Source organism: Heterobasidion irregulare, assembly GCF_000320585.1.
Source record: "Heterobasidion irregulare TC 32-1 unplaced genomic scaffold scaffold_06, whole genome shotgun sequence".
In the NCBI taxonomy this organism is placed as follows: domain Eukaryota; kingdom Fungi; phylum Basidiomycota; class Agaricomycetes; order Russulales; family Bondarzewiaceae; genus Heterobasidion; species Heterobasidion irregulare.
In genome coordinates, this window is record NW_009258202.1 from 1,834,873 (window position 1) to 1,849,427 (window position 14,555).

The window sequence follows — 14,555 nt, forward strand, 5'->3', positions numbered from 1 at the left end:
GACGGCCATGGACGTTCCGCTGGACATCTGGCCAAGCATGCACAAACAGTGGACCAGACTCTGACTGCTGAGGCTGGATCTAGTCAGCTGTACAGTTCTACATCGGTCGCTGAACTCTATTTTTCCTAGCTACCGCCAGGTGTACTATACGCTCCCTGCCACCGCTAACAGCGACCCTTCAAGACCATGGCCCCAAAATTCGTGCGTTGCAGACACATTTCCCCCTCATACCCTCCTCACATGCCGCTCCTGTCTGCTAGGACCCGTCCGAAGTCAAAATCATCTACCTCCGTGCAACGGGTGGTGAGGTCGGTGCATCTTCCGCATTGGCCCCCAAAATCGGTCCTCTGGGTTTGGTGCGTACGGCCCCGAAGTTCCGCATCTCTACGGCCTCTCACACCACGTATTAGTCGCCCAAGAAGGTCGGAGAAGATATTGCGAAGGCCACCACAGCATGGAAGGGTCTGCGCGTAACGGTCCAACTCACAATCCAGAACCGTCAAGCCGCGGTTTCGGTTGTCCCTTCAGCCTCCTCCCTGGTCATCCGTGCGCTCAAGGGTGAGTTCGTATCTCTATCAGCTCATTGTGTTGCTTCATTGTGCGTGTCCGGCGACAGAGCCCCCACGGGACCGCAAAAAGGAGAAGAACATCAAGCACACCGGCAACATCTCTCTCGATGAGATCATCGAGATCGCGCGGACAATGAAGTCAAAGTCTTTGGCGAAGGACCTTGCCGGTGGTGCGAAGGAGATTCTTGGCACGGCTCAGAGCGTTGGGTGCACCGTTGATGGCCAGCCCCCACATGATATCATTGATGGGATCAACTCGGGGGAGGTTGAGATTCCAGACGAGTAATTGTTTCTCGCTGATTGTCGCATGTTGTTCCATTACCTCTCACGATTTCACTTTTTTGACATCATCACACGCGTCCCATCTAACCCGAAATTGAAAAAGTTATAGGCTGTCAGCCCACAGACGCTTTCTTGTCAGACTTTTGTCAGATATGCGATCCCTTTGCCGCTGGACTTTTTGTGTGAGACATCACTGATCAAGGTCCTAGACATGCCGTCTATTCTGCGCAGCTTTGCATGCCAGCTGATTCCTGCTGGCTTGACGTCACCCATTCGGCTGTGTATAACACAGACATCGTTTTCGGTCACATAGTCAATATACATATCAGGCCTTTCCCTCGTCGGCTTGATATCTGCGGCTAAATGTTGCATACAAAGCTCCATCGTCCTTTGTCGCATCTCGAACGGCCAAATTCCTCTTCAAACAAGCTTCTACGCCTTCTACGACCCGTCCTTCACCTTCCTGACGGGCGCCTTTGACGAGAGCGGCACAACGAGGGATGCGCGCGCTTTCGAAGGCCCGGAAGACCGTGTCAAGAGTGGGGGTGGTTGGCGACGTTCGCTCGGTATTGTGTTGGTCCAGGAGGCTGATAAGCTTCTGAACATCTTCGAATGCTTGGTTTGCGCCTTGGCCGAGATGCTGAGGAGCAGTTTATCATTGAGCCTTGCGAAACATCAAGGGGACTCACTGGGCTTGTCGGGTGCGCTGCGTCCCCGAGGAGCACAACTCGTCCCTTGAACCATGATCTCAGCTCTGGACGGTCGTATAGGCCGTACTGAAAACGGGGCATCAGAGTCGGTTGCCGGTACCTGCACATCAATCTGACCTTGATGACTCTTTCTGTTGTCTTCACTAGTTCCCCAGCACCTTGTCCCCAGTTAGAGACGGGAGACCTCATGAAGTCTTGGGCGGTTTGAATGTTCACCGTGCCCCATGTTTCTTTCGACTCCGCTTCACGCGTCGTAACACTGAAGAGCCTGTGAAAATCGAAGAAGGCGCATAAAAAGTGATGACATACGCCCATGATGTGTGCGTGTCTGAGATAGGGTAGGCGACCATGTGTGCGGCATTGCCGAACCAATTTGTATGGGATGCGTGCGCCTTGAGAACCTCAGGAGTGGGCGAGAGACCACCAGTCTGACAGATCGTAGTGTCAGGTCAGCAGCCACGCACGGATCGCCCAACCACCCACCTGACAAAGACCAGTGAAGTCAGCTTTCTCCTTCCCAAACAAGGCGATCCGGGTACCGCTATGCAGTCCATCACAGCCCACGACGAAGCTCCCAGTGTCATCACTCCCATTCTCGAATACCACCTTCACATGATCTTCGCTCTGCTCAAGAGATACAAGCGTGTGTCCCCAGTGGATCTGAATGCCGTGCGCGACAGCGGCATCGACGATCGCGCGGTGGAAGGCAATTCGCTGAACACCAAACATTCCATGTCCATAGGCGCTTGGAAGGCGAGAGGGAATATAGCTTTCTCCGAGTACCCCTAGGTCCTCTTCAACGGTCGAGCAGAAGACCATGCGCTCGATGGCCTTGCCAGGGATAGTTTGAACGAAGCCAGGGATCTGCGAAAGTACCCGAAGGCCATTCGGCTGCAACCTGTCGAATATCCCATAAGCTGTGCCTCCGAAAACTCGAAATGACAAAATAATTTATACATCAAGCTCAGTCCAGCCTGCTGTACCCCTTCTAGTCTCTCATACAGAACGGGTTCATAGCCTCGGAGCTTCAAGAAAATCGCGAGAATGGGGCCTGCTATTCCAGCTCCTACGACAATCACTTTGGCAGGTGCCATTATGATTTCTGTCAATTCTCAGCTGAGTGAGTGCAGGGGGTTTGGGTTGGCGATGTAGGGCTAACCAATCCCTTTATACAGGCCGAATGGGTCCTGAATAGAAGCATGCCAATCAGGGGCAGGCCAACTTCGTCTACTCTTGCAGGGCCAAAAACTCAATCGGCGCTTACTTCTGAGCCATTGGGCGAGAACTCCATGATGTGGGTCAAGAAGTGTGACTTGGAAAGGAATGCCGTCAGGTAGACGGTAATGCGTGCGCGTCAGCCCTGACTGGTTGACCCTGTGTAAGTTTTCGTCAAAGTGAATACGGTAAGCAAGAAGTTTTGCTAGAAGGCCAACTGATGCAACTCAGTTAAGATCCGTATCAGCTGAATTTCAGACAGAACCAAACGGCACAAAATGAGCCTTGAACAACTTACTAAAAATATCTGTATGCAGCATAAGTACATAATACACCTCGGTTTCGAACAGGTGATGTTATTTTTTAAGAGGTGTATATACTGCCTTTTCAAGGCGTGGGTCCCAGCCCGGAAAATGTGATTCTAGGACAAAAGTCGTGTTCGCCAAATACGGGTATTCCGCCCGATTCAATACCAGTTTGAAAACAAGTTTACCCACAACATTATAGCCGAGTTGAATGTAATGCTTGAGAGGTAGACGATGTCGTCCACCGATTTTTGGTGCCGACTGTAAGGACATCCTCTTCATTTAAGAGATGCCCTTTCTCTGCAAGGGACGCTGTGGACAATTTAATCGACCTGCGCTCGTGTGATTAGATAATCAATACACTGACTTTTCCTTAGAGGTCTGGAAAGACCTGGGTGTGTTCCAACTCCAGACTTGGCTGATCCACTGGGCCATGTCAACTTTTGCTTTCACGACTTTAACGATCATTGGATGCATCAGCATGTCCCGTGGTACCGGGCGTGAGGCAGGATCAAGCGTCAAACTGCCGCATGTTCAGTATGTCAGGCCTTTTCCATTTGAACATTGGCACTTACGAGATCCTGATAAAATCTTTCATAGCATCACTCCAACGTGTACTGGTTTCGTCTTCCAGACGGGGAGGCTTTCAAAGGAGGTTAGAGGATGCGATAAGGAGAGGTAAGGAGATGACTCACCTCGCTCTCACTGATGTGGACCATGAGGTCGATTGGCGGTAAATCCTTGGGGAAGGGGAATCGATTTTGCAGGAGCTCCAGGATGGATAGGCCTGCTGACCACACATCAGCACGGATGGAATATTCGTGACCTAAGATGCGCTCAGGCTATGATCGCAAAAGCATCAAGATCAACACGGTGCTGCGATGCACATCACATGTAAGCAACTCACAGCCATGTAGCATGAAGTACCCGTGAACGTGTCCGCCTGGGACTTGACGAGCTCACCGGACACGCCAAAGTCACATAATTTGACAGACCCCTCCTTGGATAGCAAGATGTTTGAAGGTTTGATATCGCGATGGATGATTTTAATTGAGTGAAGGTATGCGAGGCCTTGCAGGATCTAGGCTCGAATCATATGAGGAAGGGCGAATCAGCTGGGAAAGAATATCCCCTACCCCCTCAGCCAGGCGTGCAGCAACCTTCTCGCTAACTCGGCCTTTGCGCCTTTTGATGCGCTCTCCGACACTTTCCAGCGATCTTCCTTCGCACACCTCCATGACGACCTTCACTTCACTCGACGAAGGCGACATGTATGCCCCATAGAAGTGGACAATGTTCGGGTGTGAGATGTTGGTGATCATGGAGAGTTCTCGGAAAAGCTGTTTCATCGGCGCCTCGTGTGTCGGGATGGTCTTTCTAGCCATTACTATCCCAGTTCGAGTGTCTTTCACTTCATGAACAGCTCCTCCGACGCCTTCTCCCAACCGCCGAAGCCCTTCAAAGACGTCGTCCGACCAAGTCTTGTACGGATACTGTCCAGGCGATTCTCGATTAGGATAAGAAGATGCTCCTGCGGTAGATTCGGGCCGAGATTCGATGTTGCTTATGGCCCGACGGAGGTCTTGCATGGAAACTTGTTTGACTTTTGAGTGAATGTTCATAGGGCGGATGGTAGTGGCCCCGTCATTGATAGATGCGGGGGATGCTGCACAGTGGAACGAAGGCGCTTTGATGTCAGAATCGGACAGATCGCTGCGCGAGTGATTGTGAGATGTGGTGTTGTGAAGGCTGATCTTCAAAGATGGCTTCGAGGGACTGGTCCTGAGATTTGGTGAATGAGATGATGAAAATGAGTTTGAATGAGCGGAGGGTTTATATGAAGCGTCGAGTTGGCTATCTGGTAGAGCGGGGGCGGGAGCGAATGGAAGTAGAGGCCGGGATGTCGAGCGATGAACCATGCGAGAGCCGGAAGAATGAGCGGGTAACGACAACATGGAGGGATGCACAAATGCGTAGAGTGTGAAGGTATTTATGAGGATGCGTTCAGGTCACCGCCATCATCGTGACCATGAGTCCAACAGTCTCATGATACCATGGACCGTCCTAGACGCATTAGCGCCGTCGGGGTAAGACTTGTGCACTGTTGCTATGCTCTGGGTTTTCCCGTATATCGCGCCTTGTAAGCACCCTCATCGCGAAAGGTCTTGGACCAAGTGAATGTGGTCGACTGAAGGAGCAGGATGTATCGGAAGAGCCACGAAAATGGATATGAGGAAACAACAATTGAAAGCGCTTGATGGACTGTCGTTCTAACTCGGACAAGACATCAATCTTGTCTTCTTGAAACAACATCAACCACATTACCTTCCGCATATAGCCATGGGTGTATACCACCTACGTAGCACCAATTCCCAGCAAAACACACGCCCTTCGAGAGATCTGATCTTGATACAGATCTTGCACTGCTCGAAGCACGAGTATTCCCGTTATAGAGATGCCGGTCAGCGCTTGCCAAAGGTAGACGAGCTTGAGATACATTAGTGCCGCCCATTGGTAGTAGGGCAACCGAGCGGCATGAGTCTGCCGGTAGTTTGATGTCAGACACATCGAGGAGCAAGGCACTGAGAAGGCCATTAATTCTACGTAACTACAACCTGGATTTCTCATGATCAGGACTTCGACAGGGTGTGATGTTGATGCTTTTGCAGCCCGGGATCTTTCGGAGCTTCTGGTTCCTAGAAGATGAATGGATCAATGTAATTTTGGGACTGTATTTTTTCGAACACAACATACAAGAGTGAGTTTCAAGGAGATCCAAACTCAGTGCAAGCCAAAGGTTCAACGTCTTGGCTACAAACGGAAATTCAAGTGAAGGTAAGATGCATTGAGCGCGAAGCTGTTAGAAGTAAATAAAGTGAGACAATGTCGATCATCAAATCAGCACCTTAGCAGAGTTTCTATACTGACCACCTACGTGTTCAACTACACGGATTTCAAATATTGATAACGGTTTCGTGATCTCTAAGTTGACCAGCCCTTGAAGGTCTTCAGGCTGAGGCGGATACGCCCTTCGCACTGGTTGTACGGATGTGAACGCTCAATGAGCAAGCGCAACTTCTATGGTCCTTAGTGTGTGAAAATTTGATGAGTGAACAAAGGCCAAGTTAAACATGAATAGACGACGATTCTTTGATTATTCGATATCAACTCCCAAAGAGCAGTTTGAGCTTTTTGAGCATCCGTTGATCGGCCAGGAATAGATCGTTTGAACGGACTTCAAGTCCTGGGAAAGAATAGAACACTTGCTTAGCTACTACTACGCTGAGACGGAATAGAGCGAAACACACTATATCAGTGGACAGCCAATGGAATCCATCGCATCACCATATAGATACCTGTGACAGGGCATTCAAGAAATGGACGGTTGACAATGAAGTGCCCGACGGTGTTTGACGGCAGAGAAGATGGACGCTCCAAATCAGGTCTTTAAAAATAGCGATCGTCGCATGATGGATCCGAGTCTGCCGTGGCAGATGGTGAAGGTTGATGGCATAGGCTACACCGAACCTTTTGGTAACGTCGATGAGACAAGCGAGGGTGTTTGCGAGACTTGGTATCGTAGGCCACAGTCGTCGCGTTTTGAATAGAAGGGTAAGCAGTCAAGGTAGAGATAAGCGTCATCTCATGAGCGACAGTATAATCAACCATTCATACGTGGAGAACTCACTGTGCAATACATCTTTAGCTCTTGATATCATTAGTTGCCCGATACGCAGACTCATTCGACGGCAGAGTTGCAGTACTATTTCAAGCAGACACCACCGTGGGACCGGAACCAAGCTATGAGAAACAAGTATGATGGCACGTATGCTTTGGCACAGGCCGAAGATCATAGCATCGATCCCCGATGACCCCGGAACGACTTGAATGCTAGCCAGGTTGTCCTTCAGTTGCGTCTCCTCGCCGAGTAGTTACATTGCAATAAGCATGGAGCCTCAAGATATGAAAATAGCGAACGATCTCCGCTCACCATCGTGATTGCACATTATCTTCTAGGTGGATAGCCCCGGCCGCACAACATGGTGAACTCCTTGCATGCGTTCCGAACAGTGCCAGGGGCACAGTGATCGTCGTCGTCAGAGGATTTCCTCGAATTAAGATTATCAAGGAATGAAGAAGGCGGTGTTCAAGCCTGGAGCCGTCGACCTAGGACCGCATCAGCTTTTGAATTACAATGTAGGAGTTAACTGAACAATCGTGCCTATGTGGATGGCATGTGGGCGTCAGAACTGGTGGTCTAGTCAAGTGACATTAGTTAGCTAGTTAAATACGTCGCATGCGATTGTACAGTTATCTGAAAAGAACGATGAAAATGTCAGGAAGCCGCCCATCTACAAGGCCCGGTTCTACACAGCTAACACATCCTTGAACCACTTATCATTTGATAGCTTCGAGGCAGTGAGTCACTCAATAGGACTGAGCGTGAAAGGACCTTGGCATCGAGGGAGCCGCCACTGGGAGTTCTTCCTTGTCTGTGACCTTGTAGTATTGGAAACATTTGTTGACGTAAGAAGCGAAGTTAGCCAGTCTCGTGAGATACTTAGTGTGCTTGGAAAGGAAACCGTCTTTCGGACTTGATGCATTGATGATTCGGGTTTGTTGGACCAGTATTATCAGAACAGCCGATATGCCACTGCATCATTCAGACACGGACGTTGTCGAGGCTAACAGAGTTTGCCCCTTAGGCACTCGAACACCTAGGAGGCCACGTGAGAACTAAGAGCTATATGCAGTGATGTGTAGCTTACCAGTCATCTCGGAGACCATGTATCGATGGGTGTAGACTAAAAACCCCAAGATCAAACCTCTGAGCTAGAAGGAGAACGAGCGCACCTAACAATGGTCTATTGGCAGATATCGCTACAGGGTGATACAAAGAGCTTTGAAACGGTAATCGTTCGCAACCCACAGAATGCTCGCTGCTACCGAGGTCTACAAGGCGAGTCTCAAGGTTGCGGAGCCCCAAAGTTCGCCAATATTATCCAGAGATGATTCGGGTTCAATGAGAGGTGCCTGATTGAACGAAGGGGATCCTTTGGAAAAGTCCTGGTCCTATCAAGTGACGATGTGTATACGGGAACCATGGTCATCTACAACGGTGATATCCCTATCTCCATCCCTGCATTCGAAGTCGATGGCCTGAGAGGGGCGAAGCCGCCACGTGTCCAGACCACACATATTAGACGCCTGCAAACACGAAAACGAGGACAACCCGATGCACGCACAGCCCACAGGTATCTGATCTTCAAGCGACCACAGGCCGTCCGGAGATGCCCTTGCAGTGATAACAGGGTGAGACCAGAGTGTGATGGAGCCATTGTTACGCCGCCCGTGAGATGGCGGTGAGCTCAGTGGACCATGATGGGCCGTTGACCGCTGTGGTTGCATACATAGAAACAGGCCAGGCGATGAAAGTTTGGGCCAGCACCCGTGTGAGGCGGAGCTTCAAGGGTACGTCACCATCGTGGTCTGCGACATGGAGCACAGAATAGGACCTCGCGCATTGTGGTGGTCGATGGCAGTCAATGGACCGACCACCAGGTACCTGCGAGGAAGGGAATCAGCATTGGTTCCGTAGCAGCTGTACGAGGACCCGAAAAGGTGGCGACAGAGCTCTTTTGTTCTCCAAAATATGAAGCGAGGAAGGGGATTGTTCGTCGGCAACGAGATTCGGCAGCCTCCACTCCTTGAAATTTGGCCCTTGAGTTCGCCCACAATCTGTCCTTGCAGACACTCGTTCATCGACGCGTTCACCGACACTGTTCCAGACGGCCAAGTCAACAAGTACAGGCATCGCGAACAGGCACGCAGCACGTGGTTCGTCGGCGACGTGACGGCAAACATGGACCCACACCACTCACCACCGTACTACGCGCTACAACCCGACCCGCCCTTATACACCTTCTTGCCACCGTCTCCTCTCTCCTCATATCCTCCATCACCTCTACTTTACTTACCTCTCACTGTCACTCTCACGTCCTCTGAACCCATGTCTGGCCCTACCCGCACGGCGCGTCCCACGGGCGCCAACCCCCCTAGGCCACCCAATGCCTGGATCCTATACCGCTCCGACAGACTTCGTGCGCTGCCACCCGTTGCACCGGGAGCCCCACGTCGCCCACAATCCGAAATCTCCAAGGAAATCGCTCGTATGTGGAAAAATGAGGCAGAAGAGACGAAGTCCGAGTACGAGAGGAGGGCTGAGTTGGCCAAGGCAGAACACGCGCGACAGTATCCCAACTACCGCTTCTGCCCAATGAAGAAAGCCGACAAAGACAAGCTTCGTGAAGAGGCGAAAGCTGAAAAGGAGAGAGTCAAGGCCGAGACTCGCAAGGCGCGTCAGCGTAGCGTCTATCCGTATCCAACGGGCGCGTCGATCGCGTCGTCTTCCACCCCGTACTTCGAGTACATGCCTGCACCATTATGGGGGCCCGAGGGATCTCGTGGCATCCCAGGCCTCTCTCCTCCCTGGTCCCAATCATCTTCTCCTGAAGCGTCGACACTATCCGCCGACTCTCCAGGTGCCACCGCCGCTCAAGCCTCCCCGCTCGTAGATTCTTCCCTACAACTCCCAGACACGCATGTCAGTGGAACTCCTCTCATCCCGAGCGCCGTTCACTCGCGCCCATCTTCGACCCGTGTCCCTCCGGTTTCCAATGAGGCCACACCGGCTCGTTCAAACACGCAGTCGATCCCTCAACCCAGTTTGCCACAAGTCGAGTCGGTTTCTGTGACTCGTCAATGGGTGCCTGTTTTGGATACTCCAATATCCAATGCTGGTAATACAGAACCAGTAAGCTCTTGGCCGAATCAGACCAGCCTGTTTGAGCAGCGATTTGATCAAGTGCGTAGGCTTTTTTTTTGTTTGCAAATATGAACAGTATCTGACCTTCCGTGAAGGACGTTCTCTCTTTCCAAATACCGCAGATGGATACCGCTCAAGGTTTCGCGTCTGATGCTCTAGAGTCTAACGAGATGCAAGCGTTGCTTGCCTCGACTGGCGATCCCTCAGTGTTTCAAGTCGATGTCCTGGGCTCTGCTCTTCCTAATGACCCTCCCGAGAACATCGAATTCAGCATCGGCCAGTCTACAGATTTGGCGTACGTGTCTCCCGAGGCACTGGCACAATTTCTTAGCCAGTTCCCGTTCGACACCTTAGAAGGGTTCGCGCCCCCTGCCGCTGAGCCAACGGCCGCATCAATGGATGGCATGTGGTATCAGGATGCATCCGGGCATGAGGAGCCTTCTAACGAATACAACGACTCCATATTTCAGTATGTCGATTTCGATTCCACCTCGGCCTCAACAAGCACCAGCACCAGCGCTAGTGGCCCACCGAATGCGGAGCCTGTCCAGCATTTTCCAGGTTACACAGAGCCATCGATGCTCGTCACTCCTCCAGCAACCGTGCATACATCTCCGCAGGAAGTGCAGCCTCAGCCTCCTGCCCAACAGAACTACGTTCCGCCATCTGGGGCAATGAATGCCGGTATCCGCCGCGTTGGAGGCAGCTGGCGGCCCCCTTCGAACTTGCGTAGGTCCTCGGTGGATTCTTCACGGGCATCATCGTGGACGGTACCCGCTTGAATATCAGCGGCCTCATCGCGCCAAACCTTGTGGCCTTGATACCAAGATGGACAGACTGTACTCTTTCTATCTTATTATTATCACGACCTGTTACGCATCGCATATCTAAATTTCGGCATCTACGTCATCTCATGCATCTCCCATCCACATCGCCACATCTCTTGCTTTCTCGCCTCTGTCTTCGTTCTATTTTCCAGCAACTACCCTATCGACAAGTTATCCTGCAGCTAGATCCCCAGTCGCGTTCGTCTTTTTTGCACATGTTTTCTTACCGTCCGCTGTGATCCACCTCTCTCCACGTCCATCCGCTCTCACGTCCTCCCTCCTCTGTTCCGCCTTTTCTTTCAAAGTCTTTGATTCTCACTCGTCGCTTTTCTTGCTTTCTGGAGGTTGTTCCCCGCTGTGTGCTTTGGGCTCGCATTTGTTGACTCCATATTTTAATCACCACATCCCAGTCACATTGTATATTCCCGTTGAGATCCTAACAGAACCATTTTCTGATCTTATCGCTGCTTCATCCACTTTCCTTTGCCTTTCCGTTCCGTTCCGTCCCATTGTGCAATCGTCCTTGTTATACCTGTTGATGTTGCCGTGCGTTGTATATTGTGCTCGAAGCGCATAAAAGAATAAACACCAAAATTTCGGCGCCCAAGCCGTTCTGAAAGAAAATTTCGGTCCAAGGGATGTTTCGATAAGCGTTGTGCGGTCGTTGCCGGGTGTGCGCCAGCATAGTGCCGGCATCGGACTCAGACTATGGGCTTTGTTCTGGAAGCTCTACAGACTCCCCTCCTGGTGTCAGTCGCCCTATCGCTCAGCAGAAGGGGTTATTTGTGACACAATGGGAAGTTGCACCACCTATCATGTCAACGCCAACTTCCATATGACGGTGCTCTGTCGGCTTCGAGAGGGTTTGAAGCTCTCATCAATTGGCTGCCGTTTTATTCGGATGGACTTATTGTTTTCTTTCACTCGGTCTTCCGTTCATGCAGTGCAGATTTAAAGCAACAACCTCTTCTCACGATGCGTAGCCTCAGAACAACCTGGCTCACAAGCATATACATAGGCCTCGATTGGAATCAGCGGTCTGAACAGTACGTTAGGCTAGACGCATGAATTCGCACACCGCAGTAACTGTCAGATTCTGACATTTTCTCTGATTTCTAGAGGCTGTAATTTCTATGTATCATCTTGCCCTTGAGGACGTAGAGAGTGTCATATCTTGATACATCTCGCTTCAAGTGCTGTCAATGCGCGCTGTGTCTCAAAAACGCTATTTCGTGACAACATACTATCCATCATGGGGGGTGACAGTTCATTTCAGGTTGCATGATTCGCTTTTGCAATCCAGGGTTATACAGCATTTCTTACTGCATACGCACTTGGCTGATTCGCAGTCTACATGCGGTATGCTCACCGTCTCCTTTCCCCCTGACCTCAACTGACCATCCTTTGATCAATAGAGTTAGACACGGTCAACGAGTTATAGCACAATGGTTTTGTTATGGAGACACCGTCTAGTATCGCTGTGCTTGCCTTTTTCGCTTACTTTGTGTAACAGTTCCTACAACGCTCTCACCTAAGGTTACAACCCATGCAACTGTTCTGGGAGGAGGATTGGCCATTGCGGCACAATTTCCACTTTCCCGCCACACTGTACACATGTGCCAAAGCGACGGGAATGCCACAAACTGGGGTCATCGCCACGACCAAGCGCGGTTTGTTTGGATATGGTTCATGTATTCGCAAACGGCGCATTGACGTGACTCCCGCAGATAGCCTCCTCTTTCACTTCACTCCCACTTCAACCGCCACTTGACTCATAAGAGGTCACCGACGATGCCTAAGGTTCAATCCTCTGAAGACCACATTCCCAGACCATTGAACTGTTTTATGCTTTATCGAGCTGAAAAACTGGCCGAGTGGCGAAACACCCAACCTGATCACGATCGCAAACCGGCAAGAGTTGCGAATGAGTGGAGAAACGAGCCGGACCACGTCAAAGAGAAGTTTCACCGTATGGCACAAGAAGTGGCAGCGCGTCATGCTCTCGAGCATCCCAACTATCGCTATCGACCCACGAAGAGGAGCGAGAGAAAACCTAGGACATGGAAGGGGGGATTCGCTCACGGAACAGGATTTCATGGACATGCCACCCTCCAACATATGTCTCCTTCGACTTCATCCGACCACCTCCCTCTGCTGCCTTCGACTCCACAGAGCGGCTCCTCTGTTACATCTTCGCCCTTGATGCAAGGTGCCTCATGCCACCAAGTAAGTTGCCAGTCACCCTAAAGAATCTGCGCTCAATGTTTCTCGCACCACATCAATGTTTCTAGGTTCACAGAACTCCGGATGTCGTCGGTGTTTCCCCATTTCAAGGCTATCAAACCACCTCCCGCTCTCCTGAAATCTGTCAGCCTCAGTCGGCTCCCTCCGTGATATGCCCCGTAGACCTTCCCTTCCACCATCACGACTGTCAGCGGACTCGTGTAGATGGTCCTACATTTACATCTCGCACTATCCAGGACGAACAGCCTCGATCAGCTGCCCTAGGCTGCATCTCCCATTCTTATCCTGCCGGACCATCCCAGTCCAGCTACTACATGGCCACCACACTGAATTTTCCCGAAGAATCTTTCTATGAGTCTCTTGATTATACAGACTCAAATTTCCCGACCATCCCTCCCCAATCACCTCAAGCCTATATAAATCTCAACCAGCGTATCGAGCAACGCACCGAGCAACGTTGGGACCCTATCGGCCACATTGACAACACTCTCGCGTCCTTCGATCCCAGTCAATCAGACAATTTTCATTGCGATGACCTCCCATTTCAAGTGCCCAAGTTACTTGAAAAATCATACGACCTCTTCGATCCAGGGACTACATCGGCGATTGACCCCTGGCTTTTAGAAATCTTAAGGCCACTCAAGGTGCCACTCTTCGCATGAAATGCTCTCATGGCGTCGTTATTCCGACTCTTCACTGTGTACCACCCATCTATCTTTCCACTCTGTGCTTATGTGCGAATAGTCTCTCCTTTCCCTAGCGTTTCCTTGCTCGATGGGTGTACATATGTATATTTGATCATGACTTGTGCTTTACTCGATAATAGATATCTAATGGAACGAACTTGCCGTCCTCCTGGCCTGAGATGGCATTGCGTCGTCACTAGTCCCAGGATGGAGTGAGTTCTTCAAGCAGCTGAACTTCCACGTACGATCATTTTTGTTGTACCACCTCATAAACCATGTCCATCACACTGCGGAAAGTCTCTGTGTCCTCTGCTCTCACCCCTGGGCCTCCAGACCTCTTTTTCAGCGCGATCCCAACGATGACACCTCGATGAGATACGCCTAGCAAGCCTTCAGACTCTGTGAGCCATACAATGGTCGCTATCTGAGACGCATAGAGGGAATACAGGGACTGCATCTCAGGTGAGGGTGCTTGTCCGAGAATCGGTGTAAGTTCGATAGATGGCGGAGGAAGGGGAAGGGGGTGGTGGTCAAAGTTCGGACCCGATGTGTCTGGGGGTGGCGCAGGTTGGAGAGGGGTAGTTGAAGGGATTGTCGCTTGTATCTTTGAGCACCTTCAGTTCGTGTGTCGTTGCAGAGTGCGAGATTCGTAGATCGTAAATGCGCACCAGGTTTCCGACCTTTCCGAGTTGGGTGACGAGGATTATGATACGATCCGCAAAGACTTGCAAGACGACATCTGTCTGATTTTCGCTTACAATCCTGCTAATGTGTGCCGTCTGTAACATATCGGAACCCAACGATGGTTGAACTGGAGAGCCCTGTATCAGAAATCGAATGTCGTTTGTGGTTGCCGTGGGAAAGTCTGCTGGACGCGTCCCGACGCGGAGG

The 14,555-nt window shown here is 50.9% G+C and overlaps 6 protein-coding genes across 6 annotated transcripts; 3 read left to right on the forward strand and 3 right to left on the reverse strand.

The window, feature by feature from the left end:
• Positions 1 to 132: 132 nt before the first annotated feature.
• On the forward strand, positions 133 to 855 carry HETIRDRAFT_476664 (uncharacterized protein; the record flags this gene model as incomplete). The annotated part of the gene is made up of 4 exons (XM_009549329.1): positions 133 to 201; positions 261 to 356; positions 411 to 558; positions 617 to 855. The coding sequence occupies exons 1-4, from the start codon at positions 187 to 189 to the stop codon at positions 853 to 855; spliced, it is 498 nt and encodes a 165-aa protein (XP_009547624.1). The 5' UTR covers positions 133 to 186.
• A 363-nt stretch (positions 856 to 1,218) lies between these two features.
• HETIRDRAFT_12711 (uncharacterized protein) lies at positions 1,219 to 2,643 on the reverse strand (the record flags this gene model as incomplete). The annotated part of the gene is made up of 6 exons (XM_009548581.1): positions 1,219 to 1,491; positions 1,541 to 1,627; positions 1,679 to 1,820; positions 1,871 to 1,989; positions 2,045 to 2,459; positions 2,519 to 2,643. Coding segments are annotated over 6 exons (1,161 nt in total), but the record flags the coding sequence as incomplete, so codon positions are not given.
• Positions 2,644 to 3,359: 716 nt separating this feature from the next.
• Positions 3,360 to 5,036, reverse strand: HETIRDRAFT_181084 (MAPKK-like protein; the record flags this gene model as incomplete). Its single annotated transcript, XM_009549330.1, has 6 exons — positions 3,360 to 3,393; positions 3,449 to 3,604; positions 3,657 to 3,724; positions 3,777 to 3,923; positions 3,989 to 4,162; positions 4,218 to 5,036. The coding sequence occupies 6 exons, from the start codon at positions 5,034 to 5,036 to the stop codon at positions 3,360 to 3,362; spliced, it is 1,398 nt and encodes a 465-aa protein (XP_009547625.1).
• A 3,794-nt stretch (positions 5,037 to 8,830) lies between these two features.
• Positions 8,831 to 9,557, forward strand: HETIRDRAFT_476671 (uncharacterized protein; the record flags this gene model as incomplete). Its single annotated transcript, XM_009549331.1, has 1 exon — positions 8,831 to 9,557. A coding segment is annotated over exon 1 (612 nt), but the record flags the coding sequence as incomplete, so codon positions are not given.
• Positions 9,558 to 12,555: 2,998 nt separating this feature from the next.
• Positions 12,556 to 12,792, forward strand: HETIRDRAFT_248061 (uncharacterized protein; the record flags this gene model as incomplete). Its single annotated transcript, XM_009549332.1, has 1 exon — positions 12,556 to 12,792. A coding segment is annotated over one exon (237 nt), but the record flags the coding sequence as incomplete, so codon positions are not given.
• Positions 12,793 to 13,911: 1,119 nt separating this feature from the next.
• Positions 13,912 to 14,452, reverse strand: HETIRDRAFT_418875 (uncharacterized protein; the record flags this gene model as incomplete). Its single annotated transcript, XM_009549333.1, has 2 exons — positions 13,912 to 14,268; positions 14,333 to 14,452. 2 exons carry the CDS (start codon positions 14,450 to 14,452, stop codon positions 13,912 to 13,914), a joined length of 477 nt encoding a protein of 158 aa, XP_009547628.1.
• Positions 14,453 to 14,555: the final 103 nt, after the last annotated feature.